This window comes from Schistocerca americana, chromosome 9 (genome assembly GCF_021461395.2).
Source record: "Schistocerca americana isolate TAMUIC-IGC-003095 chromosome 9, iqSchAmer2.1, whole genome shotgun sequence".
Taxonomy (NCBI): domain Eukaryota; kingdom Metazoa; phylum Arthropoda; class Insecta; order Orthoptera; family Acrididae; genus Schistocerca; species Schistocerca americana.
The window spans coordinates 572,672-592,614 of NC_060127.1; the positions used below are offsets into that span (position 1 = coordinate 572,672).

At 41.9% G+C, this 19,943-nt stretch overlaps 1 protein-coding gene across 2 annotated transcripts in view; it reads left to right on the forward strand.

The window, feature by feature from the left end:
• The window catches only part of LOC124550867 (ubiquitin carboxyl-terminal hydrolase calypso), a 193,088-nt gene that overhangs the window by 86,886 nt on the left and 86,259 nt on the right, over positions 1 to 19,943 (forward strand). For both annotated transcript variants that reach the window (XM_047125613.1, XM_047125614.1), the window contains exons 5-6: positions 8,691 to 8,862; positions 9,651 to 9,854. In XM_047125613.1, coding sequence (XP_046981569.1) covers positions 8,691 to 8,862; positions 9,651 to 9,854 — 376 coding nt within the window. The remainder of the gene's footprint in view (positions 1 to 8,690; positions 8,863 to 9,650; positions 9,855 to 19,943) is intronic.

A 19,943-nucleotide genomic window follows, 5' to 3' on the forward strand; every position in this document is an offset into this window, starting at 1 on the left:
AAGGTAGGAGTGTGTCTCACTTCCTTTCTACTGTGCTGATGAAAGACGTCATGAGGAAAGACAACGTACTGTGCACGCATTTTTTTGTTTGTGTGCAGATACGAAATACAAATGTAAGCACAGTACAGCTACGAGATGAGACGGAGCACGAGTGCTTTTCTTGTGGAGAAGGAGCTGTCGACACCGACGTTACGTCTCGGGAAATCCGTGGATCCCAAAGAGGAAGAGGCTGAAACAACAGTGGCTGTTGTTCCAGAGAAAGAAAAACGGAAGAAGTTTGTGTGGAATTGCTTAATTAATTTCTTACTCGTGACTTTGGTATAATAATTATCTTTGTGTCGAAAGCTTATTGAAAGAAATAGTGAGCTTAGTACTTCAAATGGTTTGGAGAAGCATTTACAGGTATTTGCAGAACAGAATATACGAGAAAAAGTAGACACCACTAGTGGTAATTCTAATTCTGTGGATGAGACTGTCAAGTATCAGAATGAATTTCAAAAATTGTGGCAAGAGTGAAATAACACTGAACAAGAACTTAACCCTCTAACGGTAAGGTTGGGGTCGGATCCAACCCCAGCGAGTCTGTTTTCTTTATAACTCCCACTCCCTTTTCTGAGAGCGCTGTGGTTCCATCTACCCTACCAGCCAGTCGTCCCGAGAACGCCGAGGAGGCCACGTCAGTCGGTGAGTGACCTGCAGCTACCCTCTCTATCCGAAACCTACATTGCCTGCGCTCGGGTTGGATCCGACCACACCTTACTGTTTACGTCACACTTAATAGTTTCTTTTGTGGGGAGGATTCAACCCCATATTGATGTTTATATTACATCTAAGTTTCGTTTTCTCTTTTAGTATCTTACTAAAATGGCGCATCAACTCCTTAGACCTCCTGAGGAGATATACAACGAGGTTCTCTGATAGGAGGCTGAGTCAGAGGATGGTGACAATATCGATGCAGAAAACTGTTTAGAAACCGAGGATGATGTATTATCTAATACTGATGATGAGGATGACGTATTTCATTGTGCGGCAGGAGCAGTAGAGTTTGATAATTCTCAGTCAGATGTAAATGATGAGAGAAATTTTGAGCTAGGTAAAGACTTAGAGACAATATGGACCAACAAACCCATCCATTCAAAATTTTCTAGGACACCAGCATCAAATACACTCCTGGAAATTGAAATAAGAACACCGTGAATTCATTGTCCCAGGAAGGGGAAACTTTAATGACACATTCCTGGGGTCAGATACATCACATGATCACACTGACAGAACCACAGGCACATAGACACAGGCAATAGAGCATGCACAATGTCGGCACTAGTACAGTGTATATCCACCTTTCGCAGCAATGCAGGCTGCTATTCTCCCATGGAGACGATCGTAGAGATGCTGGATGTAGTCCTGTGGAACGGCTTGCCATGCCATTTCCACCTGGCGCCTCAGTTGGACCAGCGTTCGTGCTGGACGTGCAGACCGCGTGAGACGACGCTTCATCCAGTCCCAAACATGCTCAATGGGGGACAGATCCGGAGATCTTGCTGACCAGGGTAGTTGACTTACACCTTCTAGAGCACGTTGGGTGGCGCGGGATACATGCGGACGTGCATTGTCCTGTTGGAACAGCAAGTTCCCTTGCCGGTCTAGGAATGGTAGAACGATGGGTTCGATGACGGTTTGGATGTACCGTGCACTATTCAGTGTCCCCTCGACGATCATCAGTGGTGTACGGCCAGTGTAGGAGATCGCTCCCCACACCATGATGCCGGGTGTTGGCCCTGTGTGCCTCGGTCGTATGCAGTCCTGATTGTGGCGCTCACCTGCACGGCGCCAAACACGCATACGACCATCATTGGCACCAAGGCAGAAGCGACTCTCATCGCTGAAGACGACACATCTCCATTCGTCCCTCCATTCACGCCTGTCGCGACACCACTGGAGGCGGGCTGCACGATGTTGGGGCGTGAGCGGAAGACGGCCTAACGGTGTGCGGGACCGTAGCCCAGCTTCATGGAGACGGTTGCGAATGGTCCTCGCCGATACCCCAGGAGCAACAGTGTCCCTAATTTGCTGGGAAGTGGCGGTGCGGTCCCCTACGGCACTGCGTAGGATCCTACGGTCTTGGCGTGCATCCGTGCGTCGCTGTGGTCCGGTCCCAGGTCGACGGGCACGTGCACCTTCCGCCGACCACTGGCGACAACATCGATGTACTGTGGAGACCTCACGCCCCACGTGTTGAGCAATTCGGCGGTACGTCCACCCGGCCAACCGCATGCCCACTATACGCCCTTCCTCAAAGTCCGTCAACTGCACATACGGTTCACGTCCACATTGTCGCGGCATGCTACCAGTGTTAAAGACTGCGATGGAGCTCCGTATGCCACGGCAAACTGGCTGACACTGACGGCGGCGGTGCACAAATACTGCGCAGCTAGCGCCATTCGACGGCCAACACCGCGGTTCCTGGTGTGTCCGCTGTGCCGTGCGTGTGATCATTGCTTGTACAGCCCTCTCGCAGTGTCCGGAGCAAGTATGGTGGGTCTGACACACCGGTGTCAATGTGTTCTTTTTTCCATTTCCAGGAGTGTATTATTACTCATCTCCCTGGTCCACGTGGGGAAGCAAGGGCGGAGGGGGGGGGCATGAGTGAATTGCAAATATTTTTATTATTTATAGATTCGAAAATTATAGAAAAAATTGTTTTGTACACAAATCTTGAATTCAAGAAATATAGGCAAAAGTACAAACGGTCCAGTGGTTTCATTCATCAACAGAGAGCGTTGAAATAAAAGGGTTGATGGGCCATGAGTTACATTTTAACAAATATCCTGAACATCTTTGTACTGAGGAGACTAACATTACAAGATGTAAAAACTAATGAATATTTTGGTAATAAGTGAGAAAGATGTGAACAGACATCACTATTATTAGAAGATAAAGCTATGTGGATGACGTGCTGTTTTGAAAAAAATTGTGGAGAGCGATCTCATATTGTTTATTCATAAAGGCTACAGGCACTTTGGAATATCAAGTGTTTTATTATTATTATTATTATTATTATTATTATTATTTATTTTATGGCCTTCATTGGACCACTCTAGTAAAAAATACAAAGTCCTAAACAAGTTGTTACACAATTGTTATACAATTTGGTTCAACAATAACTTAATATGATATTTAGGTAATATAATTATTTGAGTCTATTCTTATATGAAAGGTGTTTTGCTCTTCTGTCTGCCCAGTATTTCTTCATTCTTTCAGATATTTTCTTCTTTCTTCATCTGAGACAACTCTTCCTGTACTCCTGTTATTGATTTTCATTTGTAGTCTGGTTTGCGGGTCTTGCAGTATTCTGGTTTTTTCTGTCTTGTTTTTTAGGTCATCTACTGTAATTTGAAGTGCTTTTATATCTTCCTTAATTTCTGTGATCCATTTAATGTCGCTCTTGCTATTCCACAATTTTTTTACTAATTCTGTTTTCTGGAGTTCTCATCAGATCTCCAAAGAATGAGATGCGTTTCTTCCTGATTGTGCTCATGACTGGTTCTATTTTCTTATATACTGTTTCATTTGATGCTATTCTCCAATGTCCATTTATTTTATGCTGTTTATTTATACATGTCCTAATTATTCTTCTTTCTATTTTTAGTATTCTGTCAATTTCTGCTGTATTAGTTGTTTTGAAGATAGTTTCAGCTGCATACGTTATTTCTGGTTGTATAACTGTTTTATAGTGTTTTAATTTTGCATCTATAGATAGGCTTTTTTTGTTGTATGTAGTTTTGGTAGTGTAATTTGCATAGTTCAGTTTTTTTATTCTATTCTGCCATGATGGCTTCTCATTTAGATTGTATGTTATTATTTCGCCTAAATATTTAAATTTATCAACAATTTGGATTTCCTGTTCTCCTATTGTAATTTTGTTTGCAAGTGGTGGATCAGTTAGCATAATCTCAGTTTTTTCAAATGATATTCTAAGGCCTACTTTCTCTGCTATTTCTTGTAGTGATTTCACTTGTTGCCTGGCTTCTTGAACGGTGTTGGCTAGGAGAGCAAGATCATCAGCGAATCCCAAGCAGTTTAAGCTAATATCATCTTTTGCACTTCCAATTCTTATCCTCTTTGGATTGTCCTTGTACCATTCTCTCATTATGTATTCCAGTGCACAGTTGAACAGTAATGGTGATAGGCAGTCACCTTGTCTTAAACCTGTTTTTGTGAGGTAGGGTTCCGAAATTTCTCCTCTAAACTTCACTTTTGATTTGGTGTTGGTTAGAGTGAGTTGTATTATTTTAATTAGTTTTGGATGGAGTCCTAGATTTCTTAAAAATTTTTAATACTGAAGGTCTGTGGAGACAGTCATATGCCTTCTTAAAATCTACAAATGTTATTGCCAGAGGTTTGTTCTGTTTCTTGTAGTACGCCATAATCAGTTTTAAACTAATTATCTTCTCTGCACAGCTTCTCCATGGTCTGAAACCTCCCTGATATTCCCCTAACTCCTATTCTAATTGCTCCTTGATTCTTTCATATAGGATCTTGGATAGAATTTTGTATGTGCAATCTAGGAGAGAGATTCCTCTGTAGTTGTCTGGGTTGCTATTATCTCCCTTTTTGTGTAGTGGGTGGATGATAGCTGTGGTCCAATGTCCGGGAAATTGTTCTGTTACCCAAATTTTTGTTAGAGCCATGTGTAAGGAGGTCTTGACTGCATCACTTGCATATTTCCACATTTCAACAAAAACCTGATCTTCTCCACATGCCTTATAATTTTTTTGTTCTTTAAGAATTTTTTCTACTTCTTGGAAAGTTGGAGGGTCTAGTTTGTTGGGTTTGGTTTTTATTGGCATATTTATGTTGATTTGTAAGGGTTCTTTGGGTTCCTTGCAATTCAGAAGTTTGTTAAATGCTTTTGCCATGATTTCTGCATTTTCCTTGTTACTGTGTGTCATTCTTCCATCTTCATCTTTCAGTATTAATGTAGGGGCCTCATATTGTTGTAGTTGTTTCCCAAAGATTTTGTAGTAGTTCCTGGAGTTGGTTTTATGATAATTACCTTCTATAGACTTTATAATATCTTTATGAAATCCTCTCTTGATTCTTCTAATATTTTGAGTGAATTTTTTTCTTTCATTTTTTTAGGTTGATGGCATTTTCTTCAGTTTTATGTGTTTGAAACTTTAACCATGCTTGGTGTCTATCTTCATGGAATTTGTCACATTCTGATGTCCACCATGCATGTTTCCTTCGTGGGTTCAAGAGAGCTAGATTCTCTGCTTCTTTTTTAAGATTAGGCACTAGTTGTTCTAGATCATCTGTTAATTTGATGGTTTGTGTTATTTGTTGGTACTTATTATTTTTAATTAGCTGATGTGGGTCAAACCTCCTTTTTATTTTATTAGTTTTTCCGGTCCTCTTCTTTAACGGAGTGAATTTGATTTTAATTTTAACCATATAATGGTCTGAGCCTGTGTCTACTCCTCTCAGTACTTTAACATTGTGGATCTCCTTATGAAAATTTTTGTCCATACAGACATGGTCTAGCTGCCACTCGCCCTTCCTCCAGTCTGGATGTTTCCATGTTTTAAGTTTACGTGGCTTCCTCTTAAAGTATGTTGATTTAGATATAAGGTTGTGTTCTCTGCAGAGTTCTACAAGTATTTGACGGTTTTTGTTTGTAAATTTATGTGGACTCCATTTTCCAATTATATCTTTATATTTCCTTTCTTTTCCCAGCTGAGCATTGAAATCTCCCAATAAGATTTTTGCATTCTTTTTATTTACTCTGTTCACTGTTTGTTCTAGAAGGTCCCAAAATTTATCTACTTCTTACTTTGTTTTTGTTAGACAATTTTTTTCATTTGTTGGGGCATGAGCATTTATTATTGTATAGGCTTTATTCATTGTTTTGAAGCTTAGAGTCGCAATTCTTGGTGATACTGCTTGGAAATCCGTTACTGAATCTATTATTTTTGTGTTTACTAAAAACCCTGTTCCAAACTGGGGACATTGTTTCATTGCCCTCGGTCCTGGTTTCCCATTATAAATTCTGTATCCAAGTGTATGAGTAAATTCTATTATTTTAAGGCTTTAAGACGAAAGAGAAGAGAAATATTAAGAACGTATGAGGTATGCCAGAGTGTCAAAGAAAATAGCGTTAGTGTCTCATGCACAATGTATCGTACAATTCTAAAGGCACTACATGATCTAAAAGCTGCAGATTTTTTTTCATGAGTTACGTAAAAGAAGTTGTCTGTGATGTCAGTCCAAATATGCAAAGTTATAGCCCATTAAGCAGGCTATACCAGCCGCTATAATAAATTGCTTAAAGCAATATTCTGTGGATATAGCAAACCATGGAGAATGTTAATGGATCATGGATCACAGTTTACTAGTAATCATTTCAAAGAATTCTTAACACGGGTAGGAGTTAGACACATTTGTATATCAAAGTTCCAGCCAAAATCAAACCCATGTGAACGAGTCGTGAAAGAGATTGGATGTTTATGTAGGACGTATTATTCTGATAGGGATTATCTGAGCACAAGTTGTATGTCTGAGTTCCAAGTAACCTTGAATGAGTTACCACATATGTCTACAGGACTATCCCCTGTAGAGGTAATGAATAAAAATTTTATTGCTAAGCCATTTAAATGATCTACTTTAAGAAAAAAACTACATAGTAGGTGATAATCTACAGACATGCAGAATTACAAGTAAGGAAATACAATGAGGGAGCACAAATTCCATCATTCCAGATAAATGACATAGTTCTAATCAAAGAATTATGTCAGAACTTGGACTTCAAGAAGCAAATAAGTAAGTTTTTTCCTAGGTGTTGTGGACCTTTTTAAGATAACAAGAATTTCACATCGTTAAAGCATTGTTTCTGGTGGACCCAAGAATGGGTCAAGAAAAATAACTTTACAATATTGATCCATTAAAGAAGTTCATAACCTCAGGAGAATCTGATCCTCTGTAGAAGAGTTAAAGTCCCTTAGACAGCTATTGCACATTATCAAGTGCAGCAGTAGCAATAAACTGATAACGAGTGCATAATTGCTCCAAAGAGCAAAGAAATAAGTTGTGACAAACATTAAGTCCAAAAATACAATGTATATATGTGGAATATATTGTATAATCATGTGAATACATACATATCCTTCTTGTGATATAATCAATATTATGGAAAGGAAAGTTGCTATTCACCATATAGTGGAGATGTTGAGTTGCAGATAGGCCAACAAAAAGACTGTCGCGAATTAGCTTTCGGCCAGTATGGCCTTCATCAAAAATAGATGACTGTGACACACACACACACACACACACACACACACACACACACACACACATCTATCTTTACGAAGGTCATACTGACCAAAAGCTAATTTGTGACAGTCTTTTTGTTATGCTTATCTGCGACTCAGCATCTCTGCTATATGGCGAGTAGAAATTTTTCTTTTCATATTATAGTTACATTCCATCCTGGATTTTCTATTATTTGATTCTTGTGATAGTACGTGATACACGGTGACATTAAGACACTTGACTACAAATGACTAACCACTGATGTATGACTACCACATCTCTACGGACTATCAATAGGGGTGTGTTGAGGTCAGTTTTGGGGCCTGTACGAGTGAAACTTTGATGAGTCCATTTTGTAGAGCATGCTGACCACTCTTCATTCTCATTATTGTACACGAGATCTTTCATCTTAGTAGCTATTAAAGGTAGCAACACGTCCCACTTCCTTTTTGCTGTGCCGACAAAAGGTGATTTGTAGAAACATATTGTGCATGCATTATTTTGTTTGTACGTGGATACGAAATACAAATGGAAGCACAGTACAACCACGAGGCACGACGCAGAGCTAGTGTTTTCGCGGTGGAAGAGGAGCTGTTTCTACTTTGACATCGTGACTGGGGTGCCGTCTGTGCCGAAGAAGAGGAGGTTGGGACGACACTGGCTGTTGTTCTGGGACAAGAAAAATAATTGAAGATTGTACAGAATTACTTAATTTCTTTCTTACGTTTTGACTTTGGGGTACTAATGGTCCTCTGTCTACGAGTTCAGATATTAAGCGCTTAAATGTGAATGTTTAATTGATATGTTGAAAGTATTATGGGGACTGTTAAATAGAGAAAGATTTTGAAAAGAAGTGGTTACCCAATTTCGTAACTAGTGAATAGTAAACATAATCTTCCATTATCACAGTGCTTTCCTGCAGAGGATGAAGAAGTTCGATACAGCTACGAGTGGTACTGTGTAGCGAGACGACAGCTGTGAGGTGAGGAGCAACTCGAGTGCAGAAGGACATGTAAAGGTAAAGATAATTACGAACGTACGACTGGCAGATCTCAGTCACCGAATTGGTACCCCGGTTAAGTACTCTCCAGCAGCGAATGGCAGAGGTAACATTCCAGAATGGACTCGTAGATGTGGAAGCATTTGTGGTACAATACAAGAGCTGCAGGTCATGTGCAATTTTGAGAACCAATTTTGTTTGAATTGGCTCTCGCTGTGAAAACCTAGAAACTTTTAATTCTTACTGTACAACGAGTGCCGACTTTTCTTTTTTTTATCGATAAGATTTTTTCCTCTAACATTAGTGCACACTGAAGTTACGGCCCGGTGTTTTAACTGAGACACTTCGTGAATACCTATTCTGAGACATTTCTCATACGTAGGCCCGTGGGGAGAAAAGGAAGACTGGACAGAGAAATTCCGACGTGTGATCACAGACAGGCTGGGCATCACGGCGGGAGAACCGTACCACGACATCCGCTTCAACCTGATGGCGGTCGTCCCTGACCGGAGGATTGCACTCACCCGCAAGATCAAGATGCTCAAGACCAACAGGTGAGCCACGTCTCTCCACTACACAATCTTTAGCTGTCTGTCTGCTACACAAAAATGCTCTCCTTCACATTCTCGGTCTCCCGGGAAATAAGAAATCCCAAATACTGGAATCAATTTCCACTCGTTTCCACAGTCTTTATTAAATATCCCCCATTTCACTCTGGCTCGCACCAGCTTGCAGAATAGTTGACTTTTCTGTACCTGTGTCCCTGTGCACTCCGTAGTGCCTCATTATCTTCATACCTTTCCCTCCTCATTCGTACATAAGTTCAAATGTTCTGAAATAGGGGAAATTATCGCTTCTGCCTCCTTTTGTCTCCGGGGAGGATAGTGGGCGGTTAGAATTTGCTCGAGGTGCCGGATCGTACTGACAAAGTTTCGGTCCTCAGTCTGTAACTTATCTCGAACTACACAGATGATCTGCCTCTACCACTGCACGTGAAGTTTTCAGTAAACTCGCTGTAGGACTGAAGATAGTGGGTGACAAACACCAGTTTTCAGATCTAAGTTGTAGGAATTTGTCCTGCATGCCAGCTGTGTTGTGTGATTTATATACAGATTCTAGTATGCAATCCAAAACACAATTTTTTTTCATTTTTATTTATTTGTACTGTGTTTTCTGTGGATAGTATATCTAGAAAGTTATTTCACAAGAGTAGCTTCATTTCAGACAGCTCTACAAATTGCTGCTTTCTTCTTACATTTCCCAGCATTCGTTTGCTACTTTTGCACAGATATTTTGCAAATGAAAGCCCACAGTGTCGAACTTCAGTTTTTGCGATCCGCAGGCAAATTGTGCTGGAAGCCTTGCAGCAGCTGGTGAAGCTCACGCAGTCCGAGCAGCACCGACACCGGCAGCAGCGGGAGGAGGGAGGAGAGGAGGAGCCGTCGGCATCGGCAGCCGCGGAGGACGGGGAGCGCGACGACACGCCGGGTGGCGACGGAACCGACGGTGACGCGGAGGCGGACGGACTGTCGCCGGCACGCGACAGGTGGGCATTTCTCTGCTGCTCACAATACGTTTCTCTACTCGTGAGCCATAAATTTTGGCTGCATTTTGTGAAATTGCTTCACTTTACAGTTCGCCACGAGAGGTAATCCGGGGTGACTAGCCGGTGCGTAGTACAGTATCTGTTGTAAAGTCGCACTTTGTGAATCAGAATTTGTACACACATTTATTTCCCTGGAAGATAAGAGCAGAGGTGTCAAGTACATAATAGCTGTAAATACATTTTTGAGAGTTACAGAATATTCCCTATCCCTGTAAGGTGAGTTACCGGAAAAAATATTGCAGCTGCGTCTGTAAGCCTTTGCTTGTGAAACCCGTCACGGAGAAGGCACATTCTCGAGTGACACAGTCAGTGACTTGTCTTAACGTTATCAAAATTGGTTTTAGAACTGAAGGGGAATAACTAACGACCCACCTGTAAGTGTACTAACCTGTTATCCTGGATTGAACTCAGTGTCTCTACAGTGGGAGTTTGCTGTATTGCTGTAAACTGGTTTAATGATAGATTCTCAACTAGTGGCTGCAACACAGTGTTTGGATTACTTCAACTCTTTTTGCACTCTTATTAAAACTTGAAGCAACAGAATGGCCAGTCTCCATTCTCACTTAAGATATTGACCATAAGTAGACACACACTATAACCTCCAGATCAGTGTCACTGAATGTTTAGAGTACACTTTTGTATGAGAAGTTTCACAGGTGAACATTCCAAACTCGGTACCAAATTATGCAGTTAGTGGATGCAATAGGTTTCACGAGGACTGATGACAGTGCACAGAAATGTATACAGTTGACACTAAGAAATTAACACCTTAGTATAAGGAGACAGTAACCTCGTAGCATTATATGGCTAACAGATTGGTGCCATCTGAATTTTGATCAGGCAGACTCACAGGGAGATGACATACAGAATTGCACAATGCCGACACGTCGACTGCTGGCATCCGACATCGGTACTTAGGTATTGCGTCTAAGAAGTGGAATCACATGGTAGATTGTAGGTCGGAAGGGGCATTTATGAACTGGAGTAAAGATACTTTTGTATTTTGGAAACTATGTAATAATTTATGAAACAGTATAGTTGAAATTTATTGAAATTTACTGGAGTGCAAGAGCTATACATTTAGGCAATAATTTGGCTGCATAATGATCAGTTAGTAAATAAAAAAAGGACAGAACTATTGTGTATAACTACACTTTGAATTCACTTCTTACAAGTAAAGTTGCAAGTTTTGAATTCATGTTAGTTGATGCAAATACTTAGTTAATGGTATAATTGATTAATGATGGGTTCTGTTTGGTCCAAAGAATTAGGGCAACAGAAGTATAGTGTAAAACTTAGAAATTAAACAGGTATAGTGGTGCAAAATGCCAATGTAATTTTGAGTGTGTCTAAATTTTAATTACATTTCTCTGCTGAATTAATTAGTTTCAAGAAAATTAAAACTCATTTCTCTAAAGTCTAGATTCCATTATTCCTAATGCGTGTGTCAGTGTTTCCAAAACTGTTGATGACCTCTTCTATGGTCCCCCATAGTAATAATTATAATGATCGATTAATTAATACGATCTTTGGAAAAATCAGATGCGTCGTTGCAGATAGCATATTGAAAAATATTGTCCGGGTATTGAATTTGTGTGAAATGCAATAAAGACAGATGTAAGCTCAGACTACCTGTATACAATGTGGATAGCTAGATTCAAAATGAAAAAGATAATCAATTACGACTGGAATCACGATAGTTCCAGCTGACATTGTTATACGCTGTGTAAATGAGATTCGAATGTGTAGCCGGCACACAGATGGGGAGGGGGGGGGGGGGGGGGGGGGCGAAAATGTTGCTATGCTTTCGGATATACACTGACGGGGAAAAAAATCACAGCACCAAAAAATAATTAATGTAGAGTAATGAAATTTCAGTAATATGTTTGTCTAAGTAACGTATTCAACTGATAACATTGCAAGATGACAGGTTAATGTAAGCTCGAGATAAGCCACTGCAAATGTAAAACGCAGGTCCATTAGTGACCGGTATAATGGCTAAACTGTCGAATGCGAGCACGTAAACGTGAATGCATCCTGTCGTACCGGTGCCGAATGTCAGTTTGTGGGATAAGTTCCGTGCCTGTCGCACTCGGTCAGTCAGTACAGTGACGCTTAACGCTCTCTGTGGACGACGCCGGAGTCGTCGTCCGACGGTGTCCCGTACGTGCCCGATCGGAGAAAGATCCGGCGATCGAGCAGGCGAAGGCAGCGTGCCGGCACTCTGTAGAGTGTCTCGGGTTACACTATCGGGGTGTGGGTGAGCGTAATTCTGTAGGCAAACGTCCCCCGGAATGCCGTTCGTGAACGGCAACACGACCACTCGAATCGCCAGATCGACTGGCAGACTTGCAGTCGTGTCACTCGGGATAGCTACGAGAGTGCTCCTGCTGTCGTACGAAACAGCATACCGGACCGGAACTCCGGGTGTGGGTCCGGTGTGTCTAGCGTACAGACAGCTGATTGCAGGCTCTCGACTGGCCTCCTCCTAAGCAACATACAGCCATCACTGGCACTCAGCCAGAACCAGATTTCATCGGAAAATACGAGAAGCCTCCACCCCGCCCTCCATCGAGCTCTCTCTCGACGTCACCGGAGGTGCAAATGGTGGCGATTCGGGGTCAGTGGAATGCACGTCACGGGGCATACGGGTCGGAGCTGTCCTCGGAATATCCAATTTGTAACAGTTTGTCGTGTCAGCTGCCGCTCGTATTGCCACTCGTAGTGCGACGCAGCGAAGCCGTACACTGAACGCGGCGGTCATCCTCGTAACCGCCTCTACCGGCAGTCGCGTACCGAGGCTACGTTCCTGCCGAGCCTTTCCGCAGTATCGCAGGAGAGACGTCCGGCTTCTCGTAGCCCTGTTACGGGACCTCGTTGAAACTCACTCGCGTGTTAACGTCTTCGTCATCTTAAAGGCGTTCTGAACTGACATCGGCTCACCTCGGCCGATCTCGAAGGTAACTGATGCTCACAACCGTTACGGCGTATATTTAAAACGAACTTTATTTCTGTCCTCATAGTGGCGATACTAGTGCCACTCTTATGCGAGTGGCACAGAATTTGAATAGACGTAATCTTTTACATGGAGAAATGTGCCTACCAATTTCTGTTTATGCTGCACGCCTCCCCCGTTGTATTGTGTTTTTTTTCTGTCAGTGTGTAAACACACTGGGTGAGTTTTTTTATCTCTAAATAACAAAATATTTCAAAAACTATGCGTAGGGTTAAAAAATGAAAAAATACGTGTTCAGTATTTTCAAAAATGCTTCCGGTGATATGGTGCTGACCCTGTGCCATATCCCGAGAGGGTGGGTGGGAGTCAACTTGGAAACTTTGTATAAGGACACCGATACGTCATTCGGAAGTTCGCTCCGGCCTCCAGCAGGGGAGTCCGACGCAGTGCGTTGTGGCAGGGAGGAGCAGGTCGGACGGGCCTGTGGGCCAGGGGCCAGCAGGTATCAGGACCGGGAAGTGGGGAGGCGGGATTACAGGGTCAGAAGATTAATTGGGAGGACAACTTCCATCTGCAGTGCAATTGGGCGGAATATGGGTAGCACGGGTCGTGAAGCGGCCACCGAACTTTGACAGTTGTGTTCCATCACTGGTCGGTCGCCTCTGCTCTCGACCGCTGTCGGGTGTCAGCCTTTCGTTTTGGTGGACAGCTGGTTGGTGGTCGTGCCAGTTTAAAGGGACACAAAATTATCCTCTCATCAGACATAACTTGTCCCTAGTCATGTGCATGGCGTTTCGTTGTGGAACTCTGTTTTAGCCACTATGTAACTGAGAACTGAGATTACTACTACTACTACTACTACTACTACAACTACAGTAATGAAAAGTCTCAGTACAACACAAATAATTGAAGGACTGAAGGTAAGAACTCGCCATATAACAGAGGAACAGAGTCATCAAAAGGCATGTGAACTGGACTGAGAAGTCTGTAGCATTCGGAGGAATTCTTTTTCGGATCTGTAAAGCACGTATGCTATGATGATGTTCTGTTGTCTACATTTAATTTCTGTGAGCTGTAACTGCTGGATATTATTTTGCAAACTTTTTTATTCGTCCCCAGCTTTGACGCTTTATATTTCTCTGACCTTTCTTCTATGTAATGCAGTCTGCATTTACGCGAGAAGTAAATAGGCTTCCACACGACATCAAAGTCTTTAAAATAAACGTGAAGAATCTCTTCGAAAGTACTGCCTGTTTGTTCTTCAGAGACAGTATGTTTACCTCTTCTTAATAAAATTTTCTAAATACAGGAACACGACATTTCTCTTCTCTCCGTATGGCACAAAAGAGTATAAATGTCAACTCGACAGTTCGATACATCACGAGAGAATGAATACTTTTTAAAATGTTCGTTTGTTTCTGCAATTGCTTCTGATACTGTCGACTGTCGGTCTCAGTCTGGGGCTAATGTGTTACTGCGACCTGGGGCAATGATCCTCGGAACCCGCACAAATGCCCCACGAGTTCTCTCTCCTCCGAAGTTAATATGTCTGTCCTTTCAGTTCGGAGACACGTGTTGTCCCTCGAGAGACTCACTGTGTGCAAAATAATTAACAAAATTGCACATCCTCTCTCTCTCACGCAAAGAAAGCAGTAGTTACTGCGAAGAAATGCTGAGACAAACTAAATTAACGTAAATTATGACCAGGAGGGTGGTGAGAACCGAGAAAGTGGTGTAACACGAGTTCCCACTTCCAGAGTTTTGAGAAACTGGTGTCCGGGGGAAGAACCCGTATATTGCGTGTGGTGAAACAAGCACTGAGGTCACGACTGTCGTGTTGTAGAGCATACTCTGCAAAGTATATCCTTGTATGTTGCCTGTTACACCCTCTGCCTATGACTATTCATCCTCACTGATAATGTGGTGGCCGTCACGCTAGTGTTAAAAGACCGAACAGTGTTTTCGTAACAGCTGGTATATGACGTATCGTTTCACAGGTGGCCCTCCCTTTGATAGTATACGTTTTGTCAGTTACACGGCGGGTATGGGTGGTGGTATGAGGGTGCATAGGGCAAATCTTGCAGTGGGTACGGTCACAGGGGTACAGGAGCCAAAGGTTAGGGAGACTGGTGGAGAAGGAGCATAGGGTCTGACAAAGATACGGTAGAGATTGAGAGGGTGATGAAAAGCTATTCTAGGTGTGGTGGGCAAAATCTCAGACAGAATGGATGCCATTTCAGGGCACAATTTTAGGGACTCGTGGCCTCATTGTGAAGTACCTGATTAATACATTGCAGACCAGATAATACTCTGTGACCAGTGATGTGCTCCGAAGCTGTTTTTTGCAGGGATCAGCAGTACCAGGATTGGATGTGATGGCCCAGGAAATCTTCTTTTGAACTAGGCTGGTGGGGTAACTATGTCCAGTGAAGGCTGAGGTGAGAATGGTGTCGTATTGCTGTAAAGAGTCTGCATCCGAACAAATACGTTCGCTCGAATGCCGAGGCTGTGTGGGAGGGAACATTTGGCGTGGAAAGAATTACAGCTGTCAAAATGTAAGTGCTGTTGTTTGTTAGCAGGTTTAATGTGGGCATAAGTGTGTAGCTGGCCTTCGGTGAGGACGAGACCAATGTCGAGGAAAGTGGGACGCGATTTGAAATAGGACCACATGAAATTTAATTGGGAGAAGGTATTAAGAGATTCCAGGAATTTTAACAGCTCGTCTTGCCACGAGTTCATACAGTAAAAATGTCATCAGTGTATCTAAAGCAAAACAGTCTTTTGGATCCCAGGAAAGCCCCGTCCAAGCAACCCCTGAAAATGTTGGTATACGAAGGAACCATCCTGGTTACCTTGGCCATATCTCTGATTAGTTTGTGTGTCTGTCCCTCAAAGATTGGCTGCTTGTCGGTAAGTGTGAAGTCGATTAATGTGAGAGGAAGGATGTCGCAGGTATGGAATCGGGTGGGTGCTAACGGAGGAAAAGTTCGACGCAGACAGACCACATACCTGGGGGACATTGGTACCAGTGGTGACAAGCAAGGTTTGTGGTGGGAGTCGGACGAGCCAATGGTGACGAGCAAGGTGTGTGGTGGGAGTGGGACGAGCCCAGATTACAGATAATCTAACATAGGAGGGAAGTCTTTGTACTATCAGTTGCAGGTGTTGATCAGCTAAGGCAGATATACATGCTCTGAAGCCAGCAACTACAGGACAGCCAGGATGATTGGATTTGTGGATCTTAGGAAGAAGGTAAAAGGTGGGGGGGGGGGTGTGGGTGGGGAAATAAGTTCTATGGTTTGAGGTGTAAGTCCTTGTGAGGGGCTTGAGGTTTTAAAGAGGTACTGCAGGTCATTTTGAATCACAGGCACGGGACCTCGTTCTATCCTGTCCTCTTCTGCAATAGCTTTGTCAGTGCTGGATGCTACTGACTCCAGTCCACAGTGACCGAGTCCCCTTCACCTCCAGAAGCTACTTCCCACACTTGCTTCACGCTTTTCCTATCGTCAAATTAGAATCTACCTTCTTAGGTTACTCTAAATGATTGCCTATTTATGTGATAAATGAAGGAACACCTCGAATGTATTGGGTATTAGCACGGAAGAGATTTGAATGACAACTTATTGTTTGTATTATCAAATTCATTATATTATCCTTGTCAGTTAAGTTGTTTTCACATCCGTCTATACGAGCTGCGTATTGGACTGTAAACATAAAACAAATAGTAGATCTAATATTTGTTCTTAACATTTGCTTTTATGCCAAGTGTGGCTACTGACCTACAAGCACAGTGCACTGTAAACACAATTTGCATCAGGTTAGAGCATGATAAAACACCTCTGACAAGAACTGCACATTAAAGTCAATTTTGTTATTTGTTACTTACTGAAATGAGATTCCTATGTCGCAAAGAAAAATTAATTAGTTAACTATCTTGCCTTTTTATTTTTGTCTTTGACAAAGATAAGACAGGTACTGCATTAAAAAACTCTCTTTTGAATATTGTGCCTATATGTATACATTATAACATTTTTACCTAATACAAACAATATGTGAAAAAATTTGCCTATAGATGAATGTGTTTTCTTTGTGGCTGCTGTAACGAGAGAGTGGGATTAGGTGTAGGATGAGTTGGCAGCCAGAGGTTTCTGCTTCTCCGGTTCTCAGAGAACACCCGGCAAAGTTGGAGAAAACTGCTACAACTCGCGGTGAAGACATTGTCTCCCTTAGCAGCTTCAATATTCCCAGTCGCCATACGATTTTTTTTTTTTCTGGAAACACTTTCAGAATAATAAGGTTGAACAACAGTGGCAGTATGGTACCTTCTGTCTAACAAACTGGTCACTTAGGGAACATCTTGAACATACAAGCTGATGGCAAAATATTGCATATTATTCGGACCGTGATAGTAGCAGATTCGCCCAGTATTGTTAATTCGCGAAGTAATCACTGTGCACTATTTTGCTAAACACACTAATAGTTTTCATGAAGATCTGAGGATCCAACATTGAATAAAGGTTCATAAAGATGTTTACCTTATTTTTTTCCCACAAAACCAATTTTTATTCTTGATAATCACGATTACATGTTGACCCTGCACTTCAAAATTACACCTGTATGCAAAATTATCTCCAACAAAAAAATTCAATGTCCAATCGGCATTACTTATTTCCAACAATTACAAGAAAACGTAGATGCTCCTCCCCCTCCCCCAGCAAAGAGCGGTGTCGTGTCAAATTCCGGAGCACATCATTGCTGGTACTCACAGCCGGAATATTACAATCATATTACATTACTTACCCTGTAAGTTTTGTCAGTAGCTTGCATTTGTCTTTGCACAGTGTTACGTCTGTGATAGTAGATAATATTACGAAAATATCTTATATCAGAATGTACACATACATTACATGTTTCATTTAAATAACCTACGGCAAGTACTGATCTTTAGCAGCTATTGTAATATAATTGACAGACACATTCTAACAGGTTTATTTATTCTAAGTCACATTTTATATTTTATTATTTTATTCTTTATAATGGTCATTGTGTATGCTAAGAATCAAAAATAGTGAAAGCTGATAAAGTGCAGTTCTACATAAATATTGGGGTAACATAGGGATTTTACCGATATAAGTGTGTTTTATTTGTTCTTTGATAGTAAATGGTCTCAAATGTTCTGAATGTTTTTTTTGTTTGCTACCCAGTTTCTTTTTTCCCCCCTCACTATAAAGTTGTCACAACAGATACACATAACAGAGACTTTAGTCATCAATAATACATTCTTCTTCACTGTTTATAACAGTCTGTCAATTCTGGGGTAACTTTTCTCTTCCACAAGATCAGAAATCACACAGTTTTGAGGCGAAGAACTCTTTGAGCCACGTTCACACCGCATTCTCGTCCGAAAAGGAAATTCCTCGAAAGTTGTTCGATAGAGAATGGAAAAGGTGAAAATCTGAGGGCACAAGATCAGGTGGGCAAGCTGAGTGCAGAATCACTTCCCTACCCAATTCCCGTATAGTATCTTCGTCAGCCTAGCAGAATACAGGCAGGCGTCATTGTGGAGTAGCATTGCTTCACGCAGTCTTCCAGGTAATTTTTCTCAGATTGCGTCAGCGAGATTTCTCAGTCGTTTACAATAAATGTCGGCAGTAGTGGTCACACCTCGGGAAAGCATTTTGTAGTGCACCACAACGCCACTGTTCCAGTAGATAAATAACATTAACGTTTGGAATGCATGCAGATCTTTGTACAGGGAGTTGCTGCTTTGTTTGGGCTTAACCATTCTTTTCTTTTCCGTATTTTAACAAAAAGATACAATTTCTCTTCATCATTAACAATACAGGGTAGGAACAGTTGGCATCATTCACAGGCTAGTTGATGATGAGCGAGCAGAGATGCACGTATGGCCACCTACTGCTTTTGGCTCAGAGTGTACGATACCCGTACACCTGACTTTCGAACTTTCCCCATTGCGTGCAAATGTTGCATCTCATTTTCCAGATCTGTAGTACACTGACGTGAATCGTGGAAACAGAAGAATCTGTTGGAAACATTCAGATTTCTCCACTTGGCACGCCAGTTTCTAGCATCTGCAGTGCCACTCACTGTCTCAAGACTATAAAATACAATGTGTAAACTCAAATAGCAGTAGTGAACTACAAATAAAACATTGACTATTGACAAATAAACCAAAAGCAAGTGGAATAGCAACATGTGAAACAAAAACCCTTTGAATTTATGCACTGACCTAATATTTTGACATTTCATTTTCTTCTAGTAGATCCATATTTCCGATTTTGTTGGCAGAGTGTAGAATTTCCATTTTCATTTTACTATGTGTGAGTTGATCTCCACTCTCAGCTAGGTGCCAAACAAAGGTTGACCTGTTTACTTTATTCAATTGTAGCGCATCTCAGTGTTCTGGAGCAGTAAACCCTCTCCCTGTTAACTCTGTATAGGACCAGGAACAAGAATCAGAACTAAACACACAAATTCGTGAGTTGCTGTGTATTTGGCAGTCTTTGTTAGCAGAATTTACACATCTGTTATGTAGTTAGTTGTTTGTGGAGAAACTTACTTTTACAAGACTGTTACAAGATAAACTTGCAATTTCATATGGTAAATGTTCTATGAACTTATTTTATTTTTGTAGAGCGCGCTAGGGTAGGTACGGTACGAAAGCCTCACCAGAATAGGATGTGTCACGTAATTCAGGCCACAGTCAGGTACGTATCGAGCACTTTCATGTTCCACACCCTCTCAGATCACCGCAGTGTGGCCATATTCGTTGAATGTGCGATGTCGCTCGAGTGCTTTCCACTTTTTAGCGTACCTGTGACACACTACTAGCTTTAACATTCAGAAGAATGTGACACCATTTACAAACTTCCCTCCTCCCTCAAAAAATTCGGGAATGTATTCCGAGGAAAAAACTGCGTCCCACCACTAGCGGGGATTCCTCACTCGGTCTGAGTTCACGGCCGGGCTACCTGAGCCCTCCTGTCGGGTAGATGTCACTGCTCCTGGGAGGCACACCAGTGCCTTTGAGAGTGATTTTACACCACGGCATT